The 26158-nt window shown below is 35.1% G+C and overlaps 3 protein-coding genes across 6 annotated transcripts in view; 2 read left to right on the top strand and 1 right to left on the bottom strand.

Annotated features, from left to right (window-relative positions):
* The window catches only part of LOC113404173 (cell adhesion molecule Dscam2-like), a 399093-nt gene extending 392021 nt beyond the window's left edge, over window positions 1-7072 (top strand). The window contains exons 27-35 of the mRNA XM_064218600.1: window positions 516-713; window positions 1297-1509; window positions 1811-1971; window positions 2301-2475; window positions 2632-2749; window positions 3168-3343; window positions 4103-4213; window positions 4663-4740; window positions 5873-7072. Of these exons, the coding sequence (XP_064074670.1) occupies window positions 516-713; window positions 1297-1509; window positions 1811-1971; window positions 2301-2475; window positions 2632-2749; window positions 3168-3343; window positions 4103-4213; window positions 4663-4740; window positions 5873-5901 (1259 nt within the window). The 3' untranslated portion in view covers window positions 5902-7072. The remainder of the gene's footprint in view (window positions 1-515; window positions 714-1296; window positions 1510-1810; window positions 1972-2300; window positions 2476-2631; window positions 2750-3167; window positions 3344-4102; window positions 4214-4662; window positions 4741-5872) is intronic.
* Window positions 7073-7374: 302 nt separating this feature from the next.
* Window positions 7375-26158, bottom strand: part of Mim (missing-in-metastasis) — a 201281-nt gene continuing 182497 nt past the window's right edge. Inside the window, exons 12-26 of one of the 2 annotated variants that reach the window (XM_064218631.1) lie at window positions 25784-25876; window positions 24698-24777; window positions 23786-23897; window positions 23135-23232; window positions 16227-16344; window positions 15827-16009; window positions 15048-15151; window positions 14653-14749; window positions 13777-14115; window positions 13374-13502; window positions 12572-12703; window positions 11314-11427; window positions 10651-10769; window positions 10491-10520; window positions 7375-9856 (exon numbers count right to left, since the gene is read on the bottom strand). In XM_064218631.1, the coding sequence (XP_064074701.1) occupies window positions 9749-9856; window positions 10491-10520; window positions 10651-10769; window positions 11314-11427; window positions 12572-12703; window positions 13374-13502; window positions 13777-14115; window positions 14653-14749; window positions 15048-15151; window positions 15827-16009; window positions 16227-16344; window positions 23135-23232; window positions 23786-23897; window positions 24698-24777; window positions 25784-25876 (1856 nt within the window). In that variant the 3' untranslated portion in view covers window positions 7375-9748. The remainder of the gene's footprint in view (window positions 9857-10490; window positions 10521-10650; window positions 10770-11313; window positions 11428-12571; window positions 12704-13373; window positions 13503-13776; window positions 14116-14652; window positions 14750-15047; window positions 15152-15826; window positions 16010-16226; window positions 16345-23134; window positions 23233-23785; window positions 23898-24697; window positions 24778-25783; window positions 25877-26158) is intronic. The other variant, XM_064218632.1, reaches the window with a different exon arrangement.
* LOC113398152 (uncharacterized) lies at window positions 17566-21439 on the top strand. 3 transcript variants are annotated; one of them, XM_064218638.1, is made up of 5 exons: window positions 17568-17747; window positions 19021-19053; window positions 19706-19895; window positions 20555-20694; window positions 21324-21439. In XM_064218638.1, the coding sequence occupies exons 1-5, from the start codon at window positions 17713-17715 to the stop codon at window positions 21391-21393; spliced, it is 468 nt and encodes a 155-aa protein (XP_064074708.1). In that variant the 5' UTR covers window positions 17568-17712; the 3' UTR covers window positions 21394-21439. The 3 variants fall into 3 exon arrangements, with proteins under 3 accessions (XP_064074709.1, XP_064074708.1, XP_026492544.2); XM_026636759.2 differs by having other exon boundaries at window positions 17569-17747; window positions 21309-21439; XM_064218639.1 differs by lacking the exon at window positions 19021-19053 and having other exon boundaries at window positions 17566-17747; window positions 21309-21439.

Consider the following 26158-nt stretch of genomic DNA (forward strand, 5'->3'; position numbering starts at 1 on the left):
GTACTCAATCGGTCTATGTCTATGTTCTATGTTTATGGTCTATGTCTATGGTCTACGTCTATGGTCTATGTCTATGGTGCCAATTTAGATGTTCCGCAGTGTATAATATAAAAATTACAATCGAGGAAAAACTGGTAATCCTGACTCAAATCTGTTAATTTCATTAAGGAAACGTCTCCAGCAAAGAAATTTTAGACGTCTCTTAAAGTAAAAGTCAATATACTACTGTAGAGTAAGGCCTAATTAAGCGAGTAAACCTTTTGGTGGAATAACCCCTTTGAGGTTATTCGCTTCTCCAATGCGGTTTGTTAGTTTCACATGTGGCAGATTTTTTATTACAATAAGACACTTGTAGGTTTTAAATTAGGAGTAGGTAGGAGTTAAATTATAAACACAAATGAAGCACATGTAAATTGTCTGGGTTTGACCCGCAACCTCGTGAGATGCCCGCTCTAACCACTGGGTCATCTCGGCTCTATGTGTAGTAATGTAATATTTCTATATTTTAATTCCAGATATAGACCAATCCCTCAGCGGCAACTATACATGTCTAGCGAAGAATCTCTACGGCTCCGACTCCGTGGAGTATACGGTCATAGTGCTACCTTTACCAGAAGCGCCGGTACTGCGCGCCACGCCTTATAAGGACTCGATCTTAGTTGAGTGGGAACAACCCTACTACTCCGGCAATAGAAGTTCTGGTCAGAAAATAAGTAAGTGCATCCATTGCAATTACCAGCTAACGAATCAACTAAGTCTTGATAACTATATCATCCTGTTTAATCAATATTTTAAAATAAATTTTATATTGTCCAAAATGCATTATGAGGTCACCAGTTATGCTCTTTCAGACTTGCTTACAAAATAGAAAATACTATTTGTAACAACATATCTGTAAAATACTTACGTTGAATTATTCGTTCCGTTTGATTCATACTTGATGGTAGGCCTTTGTGCAAGCCCTTCTGGGTAGATACCACACACTCATCAGATATTCTACTGCCAAAAAGCAATACTTAGAATTGTTTTTAATCTGGTTTGATGGGCGAGTGACCTAAAACTACAGTCATAAGAGACATAACATCTTAGTTCCCAAATTTGGTGGCGCATTTTTGTTGTAAGAAATGTTTAATATTTCTTACAGCGTCATTGTCTGTGGACGGTGGTGATCACGTACCAGCAGGTGGATTATTTGTCGTCCGTCTATCTATATCATAAAGAAAAATAATAAGTCAAGTATTTTAAGTTTGACATCTGGATCTTTATGAAAATAATTTACATGACATAATAATACAGCTTACAGTCTAACGTGGAAGGAAGCGAGCGGTCCGTGGCAAGAGGCCTGGTCGCCGAACAAATTGTCCAACAAGTTGTCAAACTTGTCGGGAGTTCAGAAACACGCGCTCACTGCTCTCAAATGTGGGACGAAATATTCGTTGAGAATAACTGCTACTAACCGAGTCGGGACTTCACAACCTGCCTACATCGATGTTAGCACTTTGGGGGGACGTATGTATAACTTTTAATATGCGTAATAACGAAAAATTTAAAGTCTACCTAATGATTAACTCTACTCTATGTGAAAATTTTAATTCACTGCTAGTATTTTAAGTGTGAGCTGTTTTCGTCTAAGATCGTAAATTACAAATACAAGCAAAAAGAAAGCTGACTTTTCATGCATGCCATTAGTTTTTATAACACATTTGCTTTTCTGTGACGTATATTTTAGTGGCAAATTGGTTTTACCAGAACTTTAAAAGCGTTTACCCATTTGGAACGTTAACGGGACTTCAAATTATATTCCTTCCAGCACCAATACCACCTGCGACGAACGAATGGCTCTGGAGCAACTGTTCGCACTTATTCGTTCAGGGCGCAGGGTGGGATGACGCGGGCTGCGACCTGCGTACCTTTGACGTGGAGTACCGCCCGTTGGGGTCACGCGCCTGGATGAGAGCTCACGACGCACTGGTGAGCACGACGTGAACGTTATGAAGGAACGGCCTCCGCATAATCACCATAAATTAGAAAAATTGCCGATGTGTTTTTTACTCTTTCCGTTTGGCGTAATATTTGAGACAAACTGAGACCCTATTTACTTTTTTAGTTTCAATTGCAAATAAAGGTCTTTATAATCAATTTATATAATGTACAAAATAATAGTGAAGAAGCCTGCACGTTTCGGCTGAATGAAAATGTATCACAAATTTCTCCACCAGCCCATAATGGCAAAGTACCAAATCAAGCCTTATATTTAAGAAGAAAGTATATTGGACATAATACAATAAATTTACTTGCAGGCTTACACAGACACGTCATGGAATATACCGCTGTACCAGTCAAGTTACCGCGCAAGCTCTTTCGCCATATCTGACCTGTCACCAGGCACATGGTACCAGGTTCGAATTACAGTGTCCAACGAGGCTGGCACCATCACTACTACTTATAATTATGCAACAAAAAATGAAGACGGGAGTAAGTTTGGGATAGTTTTCGATAATAAATATTAATAATTAAGATTTTTCTAATAAACGTTCATTAAGAAAAAATACTATATTCCAATGAACGCTTAACACAGCAATGTGACTATTAAAACAAATGAACTTAAAAAATATATCTGTCTTCGTCCAGGCGAAGTTGGTCCACCGTCTGACCTGTTCGACTTGAATATGTTGGTGATCGTGTTCAGTTCCATCCTCCTCGCGATGTGCCTTATCTGCTGCGTCTATATTTTGGTGAAGAGACAAAGGTAATGTAATCGAACCATATCATTTTCATTCATTATACCGTTATTATCTAACTCGACAATATTTATAACGTTAGATTTATAAGAATAGAGTTGTTAAAAATTTTAAAAATACAAAGCATCGTAGTTTTAGTATGTGTCTCTGGGTGAATATCTATCACCCAGACATACTGTAATGTACGTTTTGGCGTCTCTTATAATGGTGTGCTATATTATGAACAAATAATTAAGTATTGAAAATCTGTGAAAAAATTAACTATTGTCCTTAAAATGAGAGTATCGATCATTTGAAATGAAGAGAGTGCTGACTCACAACAGACGTTAAAACTAAAACTATATTAACAAAGTAAGACCACCTTAAAATTAGTTAATAAAGTAATCATACAATGTATACAATAGAACAGCCTATATTATGTCCTAGGCATGTGAATTTCACGGAGTATCGGGATTCGATTACCATCGACAACAAATCGGAAAGCGGCAACATGACTGTGAACACTTCTCACAGCAACCTCGCGAACGTCAAGGAGAATGCGATCAACGCACAGAACCGGATCTACAGCGCGCCCCTACACGTGCGAAACAACAGCAAACATGGTACTTATGACATTATAGCATGTGAATGTTAGCAGTGTACTGAAGCCCCTTTTCCTATCGAAGTAATTTACAGCCTTAGTGTCAATTAGCTGAAAGTAACTCGGGCCTTCCTTGTCCGGTTTACTTGTCTACTTACTTTAAGTAAATTAAAAAACAAAAATCTTTAAAATTATCGAAAATCTGCTCATTAGAATTTCAACCCAGGTTGAGTTTTAAATTGAGCCGAGATGGCCCAGTGGTTAGAACGCGTGCATCTTAACCGATGATTTCGGGTTCAAACCCAGGCAGGCACCACTGAATTTTCATGTGCTTAATTTGTGTTTATAATTCATCTCGTGCTCGGTGGTGAAGGAAAATATCGTGAGGAAACCTGCATGTGTCTAATTTCAACGAAATTCTGCCACATGTGTATTCCACCAACCCGCATTGGAGCAGCGTGGTGGAATATGCTCCATACCTTCTCCTCAACGGGAGAGGAGGCCTTAGCCCAGCAGTGGGAAATTTACAGGCTGATTATGTTATTATTATTATGAGTTTTAAAATCATAATAAAAAATATGCTTTATTCAAGCTCTTCTAAGCACGAAAGTATTTGAATGTAGTTTAAATAGAGAAAAACGAGCCAAAAAAAAAGTATTTTCTATCCACTTGGTAATTTAACGGTAAAAGATTTTATTTAATTTTGTAACCCCTAGACCAGTTTTTAGTTATATTAAGGGATATACTCGCATTATTATTTATAATTGTGTTTTTTTTTCAGAATTATACGAAATAAGTCCATATGCACAATTCGCTGTCGGATTCCGCACGTTCGGTCACGTGGAAAACCAAGATATGCCGAGTCGACACATGAAACACAGATATGACACAGGTAACTTAGATCACTTCTTTTTTGACCTCTTCAAGAAAACATACTTATAAAATTGTATATAAATACCATATTTAAAACAAAATCTTAAAAAAAATCGTGCAGGCACACGAAAATAAAAATAAATAGTCTAATAACTATCTGACTTTAAAATAACGATAATGTTAATTTAATTTAACAAAAAAAAACAACTAAAACTTCATATTTTGTACGACTCTCACAAAGTATTTCCGCAGCACTCAAACTGCGCGCCAAACCGTAAACCCAAGCCTCTCTGACAGGCGATAGCGCGCTCTTTTTTTTTTAATATATTACGCTACAAGGTATCGATGCATTATGCTGTATATTTATATTGCCCAGCCGATGGCACTTGTTAAATATTTACAAATATTAGAAATATATACTAAAAATAACACTTAATCCATATTGACACTAAAATATATTTTTTTCAGAAACAAGTTTTCAAGTCTGTTCAGAATCCGAAGACAGTGACAGCATATCAAAATCAACTTTAAAAAGTGTACCAAGAAGTAAGTATATTGATTTGAAATTAAATCTTTACATAAACTTTTTTTTTATTCCCTTTAACAAAGTTCTCCGGCAAAGAACCTACTCTAATAGCCGTCTGAACTACTGTTAAATATTTTATATACTACTAATCAAATACAACTAGTTGGTCTCCCGCGAAACTTCGCGTTTATTCATGAGATTTTTTAGGGATTTCGAAACCTATGACAGGTTTTGTTTGGATTTCATTGTAAACTGCAAGTCACTCATCAACATTTGGCGGCAAAATTATGAAACCTCTTTTAAATGAAATTTTTAATATCAAATAGTATACATAGTTCAGTTAGAATTGGAGTTTGTCGAAAATAATTTACTTTAATTTTGTTTACGTGTTTCATTTTTTTCTTATACAGCCGACAAGTAACTTTTTTCCTCACACGAAAATTAATTCTTTGTTAAATTCTGCACATCCACGGATCTTCAAAATGAGACCACAACCGATTTTCTTCGTGCAGCCATCGTCCCATAACCACTGGGACAAAAATCGGCTTACGCTATTAGTATATAATATAAGACTTAGATGTAGACAATTTTACTACTTTTTACTTATTGTCATGGTGATATCGTCCTCGTCGACTTCGGTCACTACGAATAATCTCAAGATAAACCAAAAACTACGTAGGACACTCAGTGCACATGTATATGAGGAAACACAGGTGCACCTTTCTTATCCCTCACTCTCAAAATCTGTTGGGACGCCAAAGCCAACACGACGAAAAGAGTTCAGTCGCGGGAAAAAAGCTTACTTTCCGAAGTACGGGACCACACTTCCAACTTCTAACTTTGGGCTGTCATTGAGATTTTTTTAAACTCAATAACATTTTATCGGTCCTACCTGACATTTGAATCCAGAACATCGGAATCTGTGGCCTTATATCAAACCACTTGTGGCTAGACAATTGAGGCAGTCAAGCCAGTGTAACTATAGGCACTGGAGGCCTAGTTTCCATGTTCCCAAGGTTGGTGGGACTTTGACCATGTAAAACACGTGATGGTAACTACTTACCATTATGTGGCTCATTCGCCAACTGTCTATTTTAAATAAAACAAGATGAAATAAATTAATCGATTAATATAATGTTTTACAATTTCCAGAAGCCTGTAGGACGCCGCATCATAGGTAACTAGACAAATAAATTATTATCAAAATGTAGGAATTTAATTCCAATGACCATTTCATATTGTAAATTCGTGATGTAAATTGATCATGCTTCGTTGTAATTTTATATAAGTTGATATTAAAAATACCTTTTAAAACTAAGTTTAATTTAATTCATGTACTAAGAATTATATTTAATATTATATTTTATTGTAGGACCAAAGTTTTTTGCAAAATTTTAGCTCAATCGATTGGAACCAAAGTTTCATTAAATAAAAGCTTGTTAAAAGTATTGTTATAGACAACACAAATGTATGGTCTCATAATGATCTCTTACTTTTTTTTGTATAACCTTGACCAATGAACATTTGTTTAAAGTTCAATTTGTTAATTGTTGATTTTTAAATATTTAATCCTGTTGAAAACTTATTTCTATACTTAATATGTTGGATAATTTTAATTTAGAAATCAAGATTACGCTTAAGTAGTAATCACATAGTATTTTGTTTTAGTACTTTATTATATACTATTAGTTAAATCGAAAATTGGAAATCAAAATTATATTACGAGATGACATCTCAATTTTAAAATTATATGTGCGTCGTGAATGCGATGCTTCTATATGTAATTATAAAAAAAAAAAACGACAAGCTTACTTTTTTTATTTTCAATTTTAGATTGACAAAAGGTAATAGTTCTCAAGGCCCTAATATAAATTGCTGAACATTAATCATTATGTAAATAATTACCTGTATATAAAAACATACTACTTAATAACTCAATATACAACAAATATTACGATAAATAAAATCACAACTAACTTCGCTTTTACATTCTGAAACAAAACTTTCTGTTTAATTGTCTAAATGTCATTTTGACATTTGACGTTTTAAAAACTTGGTTTAGTAATGTAACAAAAAGGCCTCTCAAAGAACTCTTTTAAGCCCACTTTATTTATGTTTTGTAATCTGTACTTAACAAAATAGAAGATAAGTGTTTTATAAAATAGTCGCTTTTATGAGGATTTAAAAATGAAGTCTTTGTAATATTAAGAAATACATCATTAATTCTAAGTCAGTTATAAATTATCGGATTTTGCAGATATTTTAATCTGCGAGAAGACTGATTATTCAACCTAATGGTTATTTTTGTTTACGGTTCTTATTTAGTAAAAATAAATGTTAGATAAATATAAATTTTGTTTTATTTAATATATAATTTGTAATAATCTTTCAAATGATATTCTTTTATGAGAACATACAATCTGGAAACTCAAACTTTTATTGACTCTAATATTTGAAAGGCGATTCTTTATATTCGAAGGTGTGCTATCCATATCACCAATAATTTTACAATAACCTTTTGTACACAAATGTTTCTTTTACAATCATTTTAAACGAAGCAACAATGTTGTATGAAATGTATTATTTTGATAGTTAATGAACCAAAGCTATAATAACCTATAATAACTACTTTATATATATAAATAAAACAAAAATTGGGACAATATTCGTTTAATTTTCACCAATTCATCAATTACATACGCAAACATTACCTAAACACAACTTAAAAACAGACTTTCTCGGAAAAATGCTACCATTACCATATGTTATACTGGACTATATATTATATATTTGATTGTATACATTTAAACGCAAACTATTGTTAACTCCACCAAAGCGAAGACATATAAATTCCAACGTTCAATTTTCATATTAAATATTGTATATGAGATATGTCAAAAGCTACCATTTTTTAATATAAACACACTTATAGACTACCATTTATTATCTGTGCTGCTAATCCTAAACAGACGATTAAATTAATTAAAAAAAAATAAAACCATGCGTTAGAAAATATGAGGAACGAACGTCTAAGAGATATTACATACAGTATTATATTGTTCTATTCGCGTAAAAAAATAATAAATAATTCAGCGTTTCACATTTATCTAACTATCCCCTTATTGAAGTTTCATCTATTTTAATATAATATATGTATAAACATTCTGGCAAACATTATTTACTTACAAACACTATGTATAGGATAAAAAAATTCAACTATTTCAAAATGGCGACATCGAAGTGCAATATAGATCAAAAAGATTTTAATTAAAAAAAAAAAAACTTAATGTAGAAATTATATAATTATAAAAATCATAAATAAACAAAAGGACTAAAGATTGAATAACAATTACACAATAAATCTTACGACTTACAAGATATTGTACGCAATATATTTTTTTTAATTAATGTTTTAAACTAAATACTTGAAATCTATTATTTTCATACATTTATATTCATAGTCATTGTAAAAGCCTTAACTATTAATATTTATAAAGGAAAGGCTCGAAGAACACAGTTATAGGAGTCATATCAGTCAACTTTGTTGAGACGGAATTAAGGAAAAACAATCGTCTAAAATGATGGACAAGGGCTGTCTCAATAATTATATAAATCGACCTGCGATAAAATGTTAAATACAAAAAGAAAGTTATTTTAAAAAGCATTCGTAGAATTGGACAGCCCTGATTATGAAAATTCATTATTAAAAACTACAAAATTTGAATACAGATATGCATTATATAAGTCAGATTTTATTGTAGATATGTCCGAGTTTTATACAAAATATTGTCCGAATGTATCGCATCTATAACAATACGTCGCTTGTATCGAAGTTGCCTTAGGAAATGAAATTATTAATTTCATTTGTAAGACTGCATTTATGTTTTGAATTAGTGATTCGTTTCGATTTCTCGATTGTATCAATATCGTCTATTTAAAAAAAAAAAAGATTTTGTAGTTCGAATACACTTGGAACAGAAGCGAAATAACCACTCTTGTAAATATGAGATGGCATTATTATACAATTGTTTCTTGTTACAGGTATGGTTGTAGCATTACTTCGCTCCTCTTAAACCAGATGTATATAATAATGGATTGTAAACATTTTAACAATTAGCTTCGAATCAATTATTTTTAAATTATACAATTAAAAGTTGGGTACTCTTAAATTGTTAATTTATTGAGGAATAAATAAATTAATAATATAACGATACAGGATCATCATAACGATAGTAAAAGAGCCTTAATTCGGAACTATAAGAACTCTTACAATATTACGAACGTTTCAAACTTTTAATTGTACAATCAAAAAATAATTGCCAGTAATAAAAATTACAAATTTTTCTTAAATTATCATAACTGGCAACATTGTCTTCAGACATTTAATATCGTTATAAGCTTATTCCATATTGTCACTTTATATTGCTACCCAAAAAATATGTTTAATTTTAAATATACATATTTTATTTAATTAAGATTCGGCCAGAAATTTTTAAAGTTACATCCAATATAAATCACACGAAAGAGATTACTGGTTTCAATACTTTGTTTATAGTAAAATCGTCGCTTGGATAACAATATTCAAGTCGTTATACAGGGGCTGTTCATAAAAGTCATTCAATGACTTGGGCAAAGTTTTTGCTCTGAAAAATAAGGTTATGTTTATTCCACAACATTATATTTACGAATTTCATCTGCCACATGAAGATATTCTCATGATGCTCAAAAGAAAAATACAACGATAAATTGGCGTTTGTAATTATATCAACAAACAAAATAATTCCAAATAATACGGCATTCGAATGAAATGCACTAAGTATTACATCAAATCAAATAATTGCGTTCTAACCAATCACGAAATATTCCTGAATACAATAGGCAATTTACAACTTGAACTATGTTAACTAAGCAACGATATTTATATTATTAAAGCAATGCTAATAATAACAGTTTTATGAGATTACAGATCAAGATAGACTTTAAATACTTTACATATGAGTTGTATTCCAGTGCATTTTATCGTTTCAATTAACGTATTTTAGGTGCAGACCGATCGTTGCAGAACTTATTCCTTCGTAACGTTGCACCACGCTTTATCTGTTCCATCAGCGAAGTGTGACACACTCTCGGGTCGGGCTACACGAAGAAACAAAAAGAAAATTATAAGTCGTACTAATTGTCGAAATGCGGATTGTGAGGCATCCTATATTTTAAGCTGATGCGAAACACAAGTGTCACCGTGTTGTTCCGTGCGAAGTCTGAGTGAAAAGTGATCAAAGCGATCGAGTAGTTGCTTAGTGAGCGTTTGCCGACATACTACCTGCATTGTAATTGTGCAGTATTTCAGCGCCCACATCAACACAAATACAATTACATATAACGACGATGTAACATATATGTATGTCAGTACATACATATAACGCAGTTCAAATTTTGGCTTTCACAGAGCAACAAAATATTGAGAGTCAAATGGAGTACAATCGTGAACACAATTGTATTACATAGCGTCAAAAGCAGAACACGTATGATATACAGATACACATTTGATACCAAGTATCGTGGCAGCTCGTCCGATCAGCTACCCACGCATCAGCTACTCTCCCACCAAACATCGACACCCCACCTCGTGCCCCCGATCAAAACGTAAGTGAGCCAGCGTATATACAGGCACAAGGAAAAACCCATCACATAGAACCCAAAGTCGGCTGTGCAACGGCAGCGGAAGGAGTGGATTATATCGATTCCCTAGGAGGCGAGGGTGACCACTCACCAAAGGGTGGTCCATTCGCTGGCCCGTCACCTACAAATAATTGAAAAACTCTTAGATTATTCTATTTATCCAGACAGAGTGTCGCACTACAGAGGAACTAAAAAAAATCATCATATGTGTTGGCGGGCGCCGCGCGGGCGGGCCGCCACACGTGTCGCACCTGCGCGTGCGCGTTGATGCGCTCGCGCACGCAGCTGGCGCGCGACGCGGCCGGCGGGCGGCGCTGCAGCGTGGCCGACAGCTTGTCCAGGAAGGCGGGCTGCACGGCCGCCGGGACGCCTGCAACGACACGCCTGTCATCACGGGCCATGTACGTTATGTGCTGCCCGGGGTGGGGAGCCCGTGTAGCCACTGGCACGAGACACGTGACATCTGAGTTCCCGAGGTTGGGGGCGCTTTGGCATTGTTAGGAATGGCTAATGTTCCTAGCAGTACCGGTGGGTGGTGGTGACCACTTGATATCACGTAGCCCATTTGCTCATCAGCCCTTCGTGGCCCATTTATCATTTATATTTTTTAATCAAAGAATTGAAATGGCGGTAATTGTTTTGAATACGACCTTTAAAAGATAATTGTAAAGTTTTAGTTAATGTCTTACACCAAAGTTATTTAACTCTACGCGATCCATATTAGCTTAGAACCATCGACTAATCAATCCGTCGTCTGAGCACCCATCATATATATGACGTTAATTATAATCCATGTTTAACACGAATGTATAATGAGAAATAGTAAATTAATAATTATTATTCATCCTTTTTTAAACAGGTATCTATTATCAGGTAAATAATATCACGTGTTCTAAATAATATTGAAACTATACCTTTTCCTTTTGGTGGTGAATCGGACGTTGTGATGGTAGAGATGGCTCGTCTCGTCGTTCGCGGAGAGAGCTGCGGGGCGAGCTTAGCGCTTAAACTCGCTATTAAACCACCATCTAATGAAAACATTGAAACGTTAAAAAAGCTTCGAATACATTGATAGAAGTTTATTTAGATTTTACAATAATTAATATTTTATCTAAAGTCAGTCAATTATGCCATTCTGTCATAAATGACCTATGAAAAGGCCTGACCTTTTATGACCTAAGGTATCTTAGGATTTTAGTGAACGTAAAGCGTTGTGTAATATTGGGTAAAGTATACTATGGCAGGAGAAAAAAAATAAATTAATAAATTTGACCTTGAATTAAACTTGAATTGTTCTATAAATGAATTAAATGTTTTATTTCCGTTCTTATACGTCATAATACCAAAGTTAGTATATCTAGCTGTTGCCCGGGGCTTTGCTTGCGTAGAATATGAATATATTTACAAATTAACTTAAAATATTACGTTAATGTAAGACCTCTTTGTATACCACATCGGTGTGTATTTCAGCCCTTAGGGTAGAATATCCAGAAACGCTTAAATACGTATCTACTCATTTTTAAAAAGTAGCCCAAAAATAAAGTTTTATGCTTTTGACTTCAAAAATCCACGGTCTTCCAGACTATCCTACATACGAAATGTCAACCCCTATTTCCCTTCTTAGGCGTAAAATATCCGGAAATGCTTAAATACGTATCAAGTCATTTTTAATCTGTATAACAAAAATAAAATTTCTAGCTTCTAACTTCAAAAATGACGGATATATTATCTATAATTTGAATAACATTTAACCGATTTCGGCCGCAGCGCATATTATAGTGCACAAGTGTATGCACAGACACAGGTGCACTCTCTAATCCCTCACTCTCGTATTCCGATGGGACGGCAAATTCGACACGACCGGCGCTGGACCGCTTTACGCGCTTTTCAAGGCACGGAAATACAAACACTTGTACCTCCCAGATTCCGGGCCACTGAGAGTATCTCAATAGAATAACCCAATAACTTTTTCATCATTCCGACCTGCGATTTGAACCCAGGGCCTTGTAATCTGCGGCCTTATATTATCTAACCATTATAACAACGAGTAGACTTTTTCTCCCTCTCGCTCGCACCTAAATAATTCTCTGTCGTGCTGTCTCCGTCATCATTACACTGTACCTCTAATCACACATATATATAAATGTGCAATGTGTGCACAACTCGACTCACGCTCGGCGAGGTGCCGCTCGGCGCTGTGCGAGCGCGCCGACAGCCGCCGCGCCAGCGCGTAGCCCGCCACGCCCGTCGCGGGCTGCGCGTAGATGCACTTGCCAGCTGCGTACTTGTCCGATAGTTTCACACCTGACAAAATCAAAATCAAAATATTCGAGTAGGCTTTTACGAGCACTTCCGAATCGTCATTTTACAGAACTATGTATATTAAAAGTAAAGCTACTACCGGTTCAGAAAGAAGAGATCAACCGGAATAAAACTGAGCAAACTTAAATATTTTTTTTTATGATATAGGCGGACGGTCATTTAGTTAGACTCCCCCCCCTTCAAACTGCACCACAACAATACTGGTATTGCTTTTTGGCGGATATCTGATAGATATTTCCTACCCACGCGGGCTTGAAAAAAACAAAACAAAAATTTGCACAAAACCCGCCCGGGCGGTGAAGAAAAACATCGTGAGGAAACCTGCATGTTCAACCTATATAATGTCAACGAAATTCTGCCACGTGTGTATCCCAGCAACCCGTATTGGAGCAGCGTGGTGGAATATTTCATGTGCTATAATTCGTGTTTATAATTAATCTCGTGCTCGGCGGTGAAGGAAAACATCACGAGGAAACCTGCATGTGTCTAATTTCAACGAAATTCTACCACATGTCAATTCAACCCGTATTGGAGCAGCGTGGTGGAATATGCTCCAAACCTTCTCCTCAAAGGGAGAGGAGGCCTTCACTCAGCAGCGGGAAATTTACAGGCTGTTAATGTATATATGTTAACGTAATAGATAGAATCTCACCTGTCTGTCCGTAATGCGAGTCGTTGTTCATCCTCGGACCGAAACTTGAGAAAGTATTGGTCTCTCCGTAGCTTGGAGTTGAAGGCGTCGAACCGTGTGGTGATCCCTTTGGTTCACCATAAATACCACCTAGAAATAAACATGAAATAAGTTAACGTCATAGCTTACTGTATGTGTTTAATATTTTTGACTTAACTATTTCGGTCTTGGTTACACTGATTTCTCAAAAACATTACTTCTTAAAAGGAAGATTTCCGAACGGTTAACGGATTTAAATGCATTGTTTCAGTTTTAAACGTTTAGCGTTAAATAATACAATAAATCCTAAATTAGCTTAGCGCAGAATATTTAAAGTTAACTCAAAATACTTCACTTTATAAACCTATATACAAACAATTCTCACCCGTATTGGTTCCATATAAATCTGAGTTCGAGCTGTTCAAACTATTCTTCCTAACGAACATTGAGTTCTCCACATACGTCATGATCCTGTTCCCAGTGGTTCCGTATATCGGGTTCAAGCTTCCCGAATTATTCAAACTTACGGTCGAAGAGAAATTACTCTTCGCCTGTTGGAAGGTGCTCAGCTGAGTCGGGCTCTGTGATTGGGCGTATGTTTGATTTTGAGTCGAATTTTGATTCTGATTTTGTAACGTGCGACGGACGAGTCCAGGTGAGGCGGGCATGTGTTTCAGTTCGGTCAACTGCTTCACTGTTTCAGCTACATTTATACTTGTTTGTGCTGAAAATTAAGATTAAGTACCAAATAAGTTATCATAGCAATTACTTATTTAAAAAAAATCTATTTTCCTCTAGATTTAAGCGATAACCTTGTATGATAAGTTCGAGATGGCTTAGTGGTTGAATCTTGGACAAGGATCGCTGATTTTCCTGTGCTTTATTTGTGTTTTTAATTCATCTAGTGCCTGGCAGTGAAGGAAGCCTTCGTGTAATGTATGGAGATCTACTTCCACGTGTGCCTAACCAAACTACACTGGAACAGCGTGGGAGAATATTTTCCTAACCTTCTATTAAAAAAGAAAGAAAGCCTTATCCCAGCAGTGGGTTATTTACAGACAATTATTTTACCTATACACTTGTGAGAAGTGAAAACTAAAAAATCCCAAGGTACCAGAAATAATCTGCCGTTTATACCGTTTAACAAAAATCAATTGAAACTAGATTTATCCGGATCATACAGGTTACTATTTTACTCATAAAATTATAGATTTATCAGTATCGCATGACGTAAATACAATATAAATAGTATTTAGTTTACCTGCACTGTTGTCACCCTCGGGCTGTAAGAGAAAAGCTGGTGGCGGTGGGAGATTGTCCGTGTCATTTGTATTCACGGCAGGAGTTTGAACAGTACTCTGGAAAAAAAAAAACATGTTATTTAAATTCAGAATCCGCACGGAAGAAAAAAAGTTCTCACCAATATATTTGGCAGTAATTATGTCCTTACATATTTTTTTATGAAATAGGAAGTAGGAGGAGCAAATGGGCAATGGGAAAAAATACTAGCCAATATTATTCAATTTTTCTATATTACGATATCCTTCCTATACCCCTAGCGATTTATATGCCAAATTTTCTGCTGATATGTTAAATAATTGAGACGCTAAAGCGGAGTTTAGTTTCTTATTGTAAAAGAATAATATTTATATTGACCTGATACGGAGGCCTCTGCGGCCTCGATATGGACGAAGATCTCCTAACAGGCGGCGGAGGCTTTCCCACTGAGCTCGAGGAACCGCGTCTCGACCACACGGACGCTGAAACGATCATATTATAATTTTAATTTAAAACTACGCAAGATTCATTCTTTTATAGATATTATTATTTAATTTTCTTTCATCGATCATTATAAATATTTTATAAATTCTAAATATAATATAAATCTTGTGCGCTCTATTCGATATCATAATCTATGTTTAAAATAGGTAGGCATACTGGCAAATAGATAGGATATTGGCCACCAATGCGTCACCAACCTTGGAAGTTACGATGTTATATCCCTTACGCCTGTAGTTACAGTAACGTTCAAACCAGAACTAAGCGTTAGTAAGTATTACTGTTTGAATTTAGAATAAATGTTGAAGTAATGGTACCTACAAAGACTTGTGGAAGAAACTAAGTTACCACAATGTAAATATTTCAACATTGTCTCTCTCAAATCCAGACGTCTTCTGACAGTGATTATTTTTATATATATTTTTTTTAAATGCATCGTAATTGATTAATTATTTTTTTCATAGTTATTATTATTTATTTTATTGGAATTTAAAATTTGAAAACTATATTTTTATATAACACTTAGAAATAGTTCACTTCCTTAAAGCTATAAACACCATTTCTTTACATATAGGAGATAAAGTATAATATATTAATGTATACAATCTATATATTATAAATTCTAGACAAAAGCTCCTCAGCGACATTCAGCATACCTGACATAGACACGGGCCGTTTCTTCGGCACGGCCGGCTTCTTGCCGATCGTCGCAAACGTTGGCGAGTCGACAGCTTCGTCCAACGATCGGACCGCCTCCTCCAAACTTCCAAGCGATATCGAGAAGTTTTCTCTAGCTATCGCCACCGAGTCCCTTCGCAACGTCACGATCTCCGATTCGACTGGTTTACGCAAAATAATCGCATGCAAAGCATAAACAACAACAAAAAAATGACAAAAGAATGTTTAAATAAAAAAATAATAATAGCAAAATTGAGGCACACATTGACAACTAACTAAATTAAAAAAAAATTAATTAATCAAGAAAACATTACCAACATCTAAATGCATTCAAATAACGACACTATCGTTCAAACGACAAGATTAATATTCGCATACCGTCAGGATGTTGGATCAAATGTTGGTGGGCATGGTCCTCGGCCGCGAAAGCCCCTTGGCTTCCATATCCACTGGACGATTCCAATGAAGATTCACTCGCACTGCTTTCTGAGCAAACCTGGAAATAATAGTTATAATTAGAACCTTATGTGTGTATGTTTTTTTAAAGAAAAGAACGCCGAAATTAATGCAACTTTAATAATAAAATTTAGTCTACCTATTCTATAGAGATATATACGAATTGTCTACGTTTTTTATACCTACCGAAAACACATCTCGTTACTATAATTCTCAAAACGAACGTGATTTAATTACGCATTGTTAAGCCATGCGAATCCTTCGACAAGGTCAATTAACTTTACGTAATTCCAACCAAAATGTTCCGTTCGTTTTTTTTTATTTTATAATTGTATCGATTGTTATGAGACTAGGGTAGTTTTAATGTGATAGGCAACCGTTAAAGAAGACGATTACATCTGTATGGTCAGTACAAATATTTTGAATTTCGAACAGTTTGTTGTAAGTCGATGTAATTTGTGCACGCATTCATAATAACTGTTTATGTTCGAAGTCCTCTTTGACGTTGGAACAATGGACTTGTTCCATAAAGGCTGTGTGTAGCGAACCCATTTAACTTTGATAGTTTTTCTTTATTTTATGATTTAAAGGTAGATAAAACCTTTGTATTGGAATACATATTGCTCTATTGATTTACGAGCGCACACCAGCTAAGCTTACAGTCGCCACGATTTTATCTGATTACTTTAGGAATCATCGTCACATTGACGGCACAAAACCATAATAATTTATATGTAATACATCGTGACGATAAGAACCGTATGAAAATCAGTTCGAATCGCCATTTTACACGGTTGCATTTAATAACCACCGTCGATACAAAATGTAAACTCTACCGAGAAGAACTGGCAACAAACTCAATACTTACTAAAGAGTATTAATATATCGTTTTTATTTTTCATATTTATTATTCATACATGAATATATCATGTATCTGTATAAAAATTAACGAATATAAATGGGCCACTTGATGTTACGTGGTCAACAACGGCCATATTGCTACTTGGTGGCAGAAGAATATCTAATGAGTGGGTGGTGGCTACCCAAACGAGCTTGCACAACGTCCATATATCATAACATCAATATAATCTTGTACCGCAAACAATATATATATTTTTAAATGAATATGCTAATCTTTAATACTTTTAACCACGACAAGAGGTACATTAATCTATAAACGCATAAATAACGTCATTAGAGACCGGAACATGCAATAATAATAACTCACAGCTCATTTAGTAGAAAAATTAAATAATCAAATATCAAGACGTATCGATTGAACAACTGCGTCTTACTTGAATGATCTTGCGATAAAAGACGCGATTTTACAACCCGAGACGAATTCCGTTCATTCTCTCAATCAAACTTCACGTGAATAGTTATTATAATCAATTGATTTAAGAAAATAATGAAAAGTGTTTTGAAATACGCTACGTATATAACGTAAGTTATTATTAATTTTAATTAAAATGTTAAATAAATATATTATTATAAATAATTATTAAAACGTGTTACCATTTTTTTATCTTATTAGAACTTATAGTATTAAGTATTATAATTTCTAATATAATATGCTTAATCCTTATAACGCCAAAAATTGAAATGTACTTCGATATGCGTGTTTTTTAAAGGGTTAGTAAGAATCACAAATGCAAAAGCAAATGAGCCAGCTGTAAGAATTATTAAACACTCAAATCGCCAACGCACGGCCGACCTCGGGAACTAAGATGGTTTGTCCCGTCCCTTATGCACTAGTTACATTGAGTCACCTTACAAACCGGTACACGATAATACTAAGTGTTTCTGTTTAGCAGCATAATTTATGATAAGTGGGTGATACCTACCCAGTCGTGTAAGCAGATAGCTCCACCAAGTGACCAAGTGTATATAAGCATACAGGGCATAACATCTTCCTTTTATAGATTCTATAGTTGGCGATGAATTATCGGCCATCTTCAAGACAGACTAGTCAACTGTGCAGGACATGGTAGTGCACAAGTGTGTGTGTGCAAAATATGACAATATCTATTCTCTCACTTTTCTATTCCGATCGGACTGTAAATTCGAAACGATCGGAAAGAGTACACACGCAGGACCCACGGTTTTACGTGATTTCTTAGGAATCTAAGGAGTCTAAACACCTCAGTCTGTCTTTAACTTTAAATATAGTTTTAATATTCCGACTTCCTCAATCTAGCGACTACACTAACGATGTAGTTATTTCGGTATATATTACGTACAGCGCCAATATTTTTGAAGCGCTTGCCATAAAACGGCCCATTTGCTATTCTCCGTTACATTTTAGTTTTTTCCTAAAAAATGGACTTCCATAAAAAACTTCATAGGCCTGAAGTATTTCTTTTCTTCGGTATTGTTAGTTTCTACTATAAATAAGAAGATGAGTGATTTTATATTTAATTGTGTGTGTGTGTTAAGTTCGAGGCAGCGTATACATAAATTTAATTCTACTTTACTGACACACTCTGTAATTAAAATTGTAGAGAAGAGGAACTACTGAGTCTCTTGCCAGTTCCTCGGCGGTAATATTACGCTTAATTCCACACCTGCAACATGACGATCCAAAAGACGATGCTTTTATGAGTCTACTTGAATAAAGAATATTTTGATTTTGATAATTCGACTTTAAATAAGCAACTGAAGCATATCAGCGAAACATTTCTCGACATTATTCACGCATCGATCCATTACGTTTCAGATTTGCGGTAAACGTTCTCATCTGTTCGGGATGGTGAGTCAAACGCTTATCGCTTACGTGAAAACCCAAGATAATAATTTATTTTATGAAATAATATAAGCGAATTTAATTATACGTGGCTTTGAGCCGGTGTAATCACAGGCACAAGGGACATAACATCTTAGTTCCCAAGGTTGGTGGCGCATAGGTGATGTAAGGAATGGTTAATATTTCTTACAGCGCCATTGTCTATGGGCGGTGGTGACCACTTACCATCAGGTGGCCCATATGCTCGTCCGCGAACCAATGCCAGAAAAAAAAAAAAAAATTAAGTAAAAGAAACACGTAAATATTCTACTGGACAAAATCCTAATCTCCTATAAAGGAGGTTTGGAGGTTTATCCACCATGCTAATACTCTGTGAAGTTCATCCGACACGTTGAGGTTTTTCACTTAAAAAATCAGTAGTGCTTGATCTAATTCGAATGAGTGATCTTCAATTAAAATCCAAGTTTTCTAACAATTGGGATATCTCTGCTTAAAAATAAATTATATGTTTGTTAAATTATATTCAAAGAGTCAATAAAAAAGGAACATTATTTCTTTATTAGATTTCTTTCAGCGGATACAGAGCTTGAGATGGAGTAAAAACAAAAAAATATTTTTCAAAAAGAGAATGAACGATAAATTACCCCTCAATTTGCAGTCCACACGAAACAGAAAATGTGAAGGCTGCATACAAATCTGGCGAAATGGTAGACCAAAGTGTACCAATAACTCTCGCCGATATCAAGAGGAAACTAAAAGAAAGCGGCATCTTCAACTGGCAGGACTCCTCGTTGACTGATCGAGAGAGAAAAGAACTGAACAAGTTATTCGATGCTGTTGAAATTATGGTTCGTGCGAAAATCGCAAAATAAATTTATACTTCCAAGTAAAAAAAAAATCTATACTAATAAATTTGCAAAATTAACTCTGTCTATTGGTCGTTCACGATCAAACGACTGAACCGAAATTGAAGAAATATGTTATAAAGCAATCTTGAACCCGAAGGACAAAGACTAGGCTTTTTATCCCTAACATCTGATAACGAATCCTTAAAACGCGAGTGAACCCGCGGGCGACAACTAGTATCTCTAATATATAGACATTTTCCAAAAGTAGGAGGAGTTGAAGAAAAACAAACCTTAGATTTACATATTCCATTATATTTCCTATTCATCATATCATATAGAAACTGAACTTGGTTGATATATCTTTATTTATATTACAATACGTCGGTTAACTACTGTATATTTGATGTGTGTTTATATTTGATAACAATTTCACTGATATTTATACAAACTGGCGTTTTATATCATATAGAATAGTCTCATAAAGAGGGGGGGGGGTGTCTTGACTATATACAGATTATAACACTCACGAAACACAAGGCTGAAACCCATAGAATTCATCCTGTGGCTATGCGCACAGTTTCGTTCGAATAGATGAATACTGAATACTGGTCATCGTTGCCTGTATACCTGTGTCTAATTGTAATATAAAAATGTTACAGACGACATCCCGAGCTCGTCAGCCATCGAACGTTCAGAATATATTCTATTCGCTACGTCTCGTCGAAAGAGCGCTTAAGAAACAGCTTAAAGAAGGGCAGATATCAGATACGTTGGCTGGTAAATTCCACTGGGAAAAACTGTAAGTAAAATCGCGTATCATTTGTATAAACTTTGTCCTGGATACAATAATACATTAAAACAGAAATACAGAATTTTGTATGTACTATCGCGTAAGTTGCCTCTGAAATATTTGTTAGCATAATAATTATAAGTTAGTGTTCGTGCATTACATGAATCTGATAATAATAATTATTGAAAATTTTCTCTATACTCAAAAAAAAAATCGTTTGGCATACAGAAGAGACAAAGGTACCTACTGAAATATTTTATCTCTGCATATTTTTATAAAGATGTACATTAAAGTAATTGTAAATTAAAGTAATTGTCATTTACATATATAGTAAAAATATACCATTTAGTTCAATAGTAATGTTCAAATACCATTTAGTTCAATAGTTCAATAGTAATGCCACATGAACAATTGGTAGGGTTGTCAATCTTCTATTCGTTTTCTTGAGGGCCTAAATAACCCTGTGAATAAGCGTGTAAATCTTAACCAAAGAGTGCTAGTTCCAATTCGAGCAAGAAACATTGAGACGAGATACTTCAGTTTTGTCTTCTACGGTCGTCAACAAAAGCTTACAAAAACGAGATATTTCTCACATGCGAGGGCTGATATGCTATTCGTTTTAGGTTCCCTCGACGCAGACAAGAAAAATCAACGTATTATTTAGATAAGAAAACGAATATGAGAGTGTTTCACATTAACAATAAATAGTATTAAATTAAATGTTTAAGAAGAAATAAATGGTTGTTAAATAGAGTAAGGAGAGCTCTCTAGAAAGTTATAAATTTTATTTGATTTTTGATCATCATAGCAGTGTTGCTAGTTTACAATTTTAAAATTATGAAGTACTATTTTTTTTATTATTTTGTAATATTATATAAAATAACTTTTAATGTAGGTTTCATTTAAACTGTAAAACTTAGCAATAATAAACGGTCATGTTAAATATGACGCTTGACTATTGACTTTGACTACCGTTTTATTTTTAAAAAGTGCAATTTAAAAGGTATTCATTTTTTTTTTATTACTATATATGGCTATGAATGTCCATTTTGGGTGTCCTCTATGAGCTTTTATTCTAGAACGTGACGTCATTACTCGAGGTCCTCCTTTCATCCAGCGGTGTACGTGTGATGAGTGTAATCCTATCCTTTCGCGGCGACCATTTGTTCTTATATATACGTTGTGCAAAATATCGCTTGCGCGATTTAGAACCGAAAATAATCAATTAGCGCCAAATACAAATATTGGTTTGTAATACTTAATTGCATAGAATAATTATTTACTTGTAAGCAACTTAATTTTAATAAGTGTTTTGAACTCTAACTAATTTGATAAACATAAGACGAAAAATATCTGTTCATTTATAATTTTAATGTTTTGTAAAACGTGTCTTGAAATATTTATTAAATATAAGTATTTAATAATAAAAAAATAAAACTTAAGAATTTATTTTTATTTATTGATATGCCACAATTAAATATGCCTCGTTTCTTTTTTTATGGTGCTATACCATATTGGCGGACGAGCATATGGACCACCTGATGGTAAGTGGTCACCACCGCCCATAAACAATGACTCTGTAAGAAATACGTATGTATATACAATACATTACATAGCCAATGCGCCACCAACCTTGGGAACTAAGATGTGATTTCCCCTGTGCCTGTAGTTACACGGTCCTACTCACCCTTCAAACCGGAACACAACAATACTGAGTACTGTTGTTTTCCGGTCGAATATCTGATGAGTGGGTGGTACCTAACCAGACGGGCTTGCACAAAGCCCTATCACCAAGTGAGTCGTTCGTGAACGTGACACGTCAAAATAGTTATCGAAGTTGTAAAAATTAAGCCACTCGATCTGAGACCAACGAAAAAAAGGTACAATTTTTATGAGACTTATTTTTGTCAGTATTGATAAAGTCAGTTGGTACAAAGTGCAGTAGCTATCCATCTATATCTTTATAAAGATGTATAATTTATAATATCCTGGTAAAAACTTAAACCGGATCAACGGATCAGGTCATGACCTCTTCTATTATAACAGATCGGGCTTAGAAATTTTTAGAGAAGATCTCTAACCGGTCATATGACGTCTTTGAAGTCTCTAATCGTCTATATGACGATAACTACTGAGTTCCTGAGTGGACTGGTGGTCGCTTCACATGAAATACATGATATAAAATGACCGTTTAAAGGTGCTCGGAAAAGCCTACTTGAATACAGAATATTCTGATTATAAAATAACGTCTTCTGCACAATTAGCACATCACACCCAAAGTAGTATTAAATTTTCGTTAATATTTATAGAAAGATTCCAACAAAATAGTTATGATAGAAAATATATTTGAACCATTTTAAAATTTTGAATCATTTAAATTCGACTTTTCTAAACAGTATCTAAAGATATATCAATGCAATACAATAAAGTACAAAAAAATATCGTTTACCTTTTCCTGTTGAGGATATTCAGCGTTCTGTTGCTGGGCTCGGGAAGCGGCCATAGTCGCGAGCTCAGACATATTCACGTACAAGGCTTGCGGCATTTCTGTAACAAAACAAAACAATATAAAAATAATAAACATACGAATAGGGCTGGCGCTCGAAGGGTTCCGTAACATTATCTATAAAAAAGGCAAAAAAAAAACATGTCTGTTGTCCCCTTAAATATTTATTTTATTTGTTGTTATAGCAGCAACAGAAATACATATGTGAAAATTTCAAGTGTCTAACTATCACAATTTTGAGATAAAACCTGGTGACAGATGGGCAGACGAACGGACGAACAACGGAGCCTTAAAAGGGTCCGTTTTACCCTTTGGGTACGGAACCCTAAAAACCAGCGTTCAACAGGCATTTGGTCAAAAAGGTATGAAGTTTTGATGAATTACTTGAGAAAGATCGAGAATATAACTCAAATATTCAACACGGAGTTCGAAAAATTTCAAACCTACGTACCTATTTACTCTACCACAATTTGATGTAATTGGTAGAATACAAAAGTTACTGATAAAATTGTGCACCTTAAAGTAATTCTCCTATATTTTTAATTAGATTAAATAACTTGTACAATACTGTAAACTAGATGTCCTCAGACGTACCCTTAGCGAGATGCGGCGGCAAAGAAGAAGGCTTAGCTGGTTTGAACTCCACGTGGGCGATGTTGGAGTTCGTCTTGGCGGGTACCGACGGTCGCTCTAAGGACGAGCAGCGCTGCGAGTGGGCACAGTGACAAAAATATTAATGTTGTTAGACGTACAACTGGGCCCTCCGATGGTAAGTGGATCGCATTACCCATAGACACACACACAAACCTAAGAATTCCAAAGACATTATATCCCTTGTGTCTGTAGTATACACACAGCAATACTAAATATTGCTGTTGGGCGGTAATAGAACGTGGTGGTAGGAGGTGGTAGCTACCCAGACGAGTTGACACAAAAAAATAAAACAAGCTTGAACTGAGTTGGAATTTCCTCTAACAGCTGCAGTTCTCAAGACGTTCCCTCTTTTACGAGATGAATAATTCAAAAATACATCTTTGCGCTTGAAATTAGATCTTCAATTATATTCAATTATATTTCATATTGGAACATAAAATGATTTTCATAATTAATCACAGAATTGAGCACCAAATTACTTACCGATGGTAATACCTCAATTGACTGAATTTACTAGCGTAGAAGAGTTTTTATAGTTCGTAACGGCATCATTACACGAACATAAACTAAAATAATACTTTACAGTTGCGAGAGCGCGTTTTCCAGCGAGATCAAAAAGAAAACATAGGCTCGTAATATCTAGCCTACTCCAAATTTGTGGTCCACTCCTCGGGAGGAGAGGAGGCCTCAGCCCAGCCTGTTAACACAGCGTAAAGAAAACCACACAAACTTATATATTAACACCCTTAGGCTCCCGGCGCCACCCCCGGCGCCACCCCCGCCCCGCGGACCCCGCACGAGTGCCTGGTTAACCTTTACGCCATTGGCGCCCGTCGCAGCGGCGGTACTCACGGTGGGCAGCGGCGGGCGCGCCACGGCGAGCTCGAACGTGTGCGCCGACAGCGCCGCGCGCCCGTGCCCGCGCTCGGCGCCTGCAACACGCACATTATCATCACATGACCCTCCGGCGGCCCCGGTGGGCCCGGACGTTGGCGCCGCGCATACCATTCCTTACACCGATGCGCCTCCCACCTCGGGACCTGAGATGTTATGTCCCATGTGCCTGTAGTTACACTGGCTCGCTCACCCTTCGAACCGGAATACAACAGTACTAACTATTGCTGTTCGGTGGTAGAATATCTGATGAGCGGGTGGTACCCACACGGGCTTGAACTTCTATCTTCTTTATTTTCCAAAAGAAAATAAACTATAACTATTGGTCTACCTGATTATAATTAGTAAACTTTAATGTCTAATTTGTCACTTACTACCCTTTTAAACCAGACATCAGAAAGAAATGGATGATGACTTGGAACTTTTAGCCAAAATGGTACAACGCCAAATACTAGTCGAATATTAATTCAAAATAACATCTATCTATGATATTATCGCACTAACGAACAATATATTTCATCATAGCTGAGTCATTCATAAAATCATTTCAAGCTATAATAATATACGAGTTCATCAATAAAACATTTAGCAATAATCTGGACATTACTCTCTTCTAAGTAACTTCTCTACAAAAATTACTTATTTAACTAAAGTTAGAGTAGAGTACTAGAATTATATAACTGAACTTAAAATTAATAATATTTTTAGAATATCATTTTGTAATCATTTGTACAAAATAAGAAGATTCTTAACGTCGTATTATCCTTTATGACATTTTAAAATAAATTACGACACTATTTATGATCATACTAACGTTCATTAGTATTCAAACAATACTATTAATTAAAACGACGTATTATTCTTTATAATTAATATGAAATAATCATCATTTAACAACAACTATATCAAAAGCTAATTGAATTAGTATTAACATTAATTATTATTAATATAATAAGACTATTTTAAATATACACGTCATATCGACAATTATGCACTTTGTAATTTTGTTGGATAATAATTTGAAGTTGAACCATTTAATCTTACCCGCTGATATTGTGTGCGGTCGACCGCCCATTATAGCGGAGGCGGCTCTTTCGAACTGGGCCGTATCTTTTAAATCGGGCCATGTCGCTGAAGCTGAAAATATACACAACACATATAAAAAACACAGTCACACAACGTCAACATGATCATTAAACGAGATGAGGAACCAATATTATATACTAAGCTAGCTGATATATAAATAATGGAAGAGCTACGATGGTTCTGCGTTGCAATCTATTGTAAATGCGTTCTTTTTACAATTATTTTTAAACATTTTTCTTTTATTTCAAAAAAAAATATAATTCTTGTTTAGTTTTTGCACAAACATTTTAATATTTTTTGTGTGTGCATACCTTTAGTCAAAATGAATCTGTA

This window comes from Vanessa tameamea, chromosome 23 (genome assembly GCF_037043105.1).
Source record: "Vanessa tameamea isolate UH-Manoa-2023 chromosome 23, ilVanTame1 primary haplotype, whole genome shotgun sequence".
Classification (NCBI taxonomy): Eukaryota; Metazoa; Arthropoda; class Insecta; order Lepidoptera; family Nymphalidae; genus Vanessa; species Vanessa tameamea.

Excerpts from the sequence above, each read along its gene's own strand:
- LOC113398152 (XM_026636759.2), top strand. The coding sequence starts at position 17,713 with ATGAAAAGTGTTTTGAAATACGCTACGTATATAAC. Across the intron at positions 17,748-19,020 it reads AAATACGCTACGTATATAAC|ATTTGCGGTAAACGTTCTCA; the intron begins GTAAGTTATTAT and ends ATTACGTTTCAG. Across the intron at positions 19,054-19,705 it reads GTTCTCATCTGTTCGGGATG|TCCACACGAAACAGAAAATG; the intron begins GTGAGTCAAACG and ends CTCAATTTGCAG.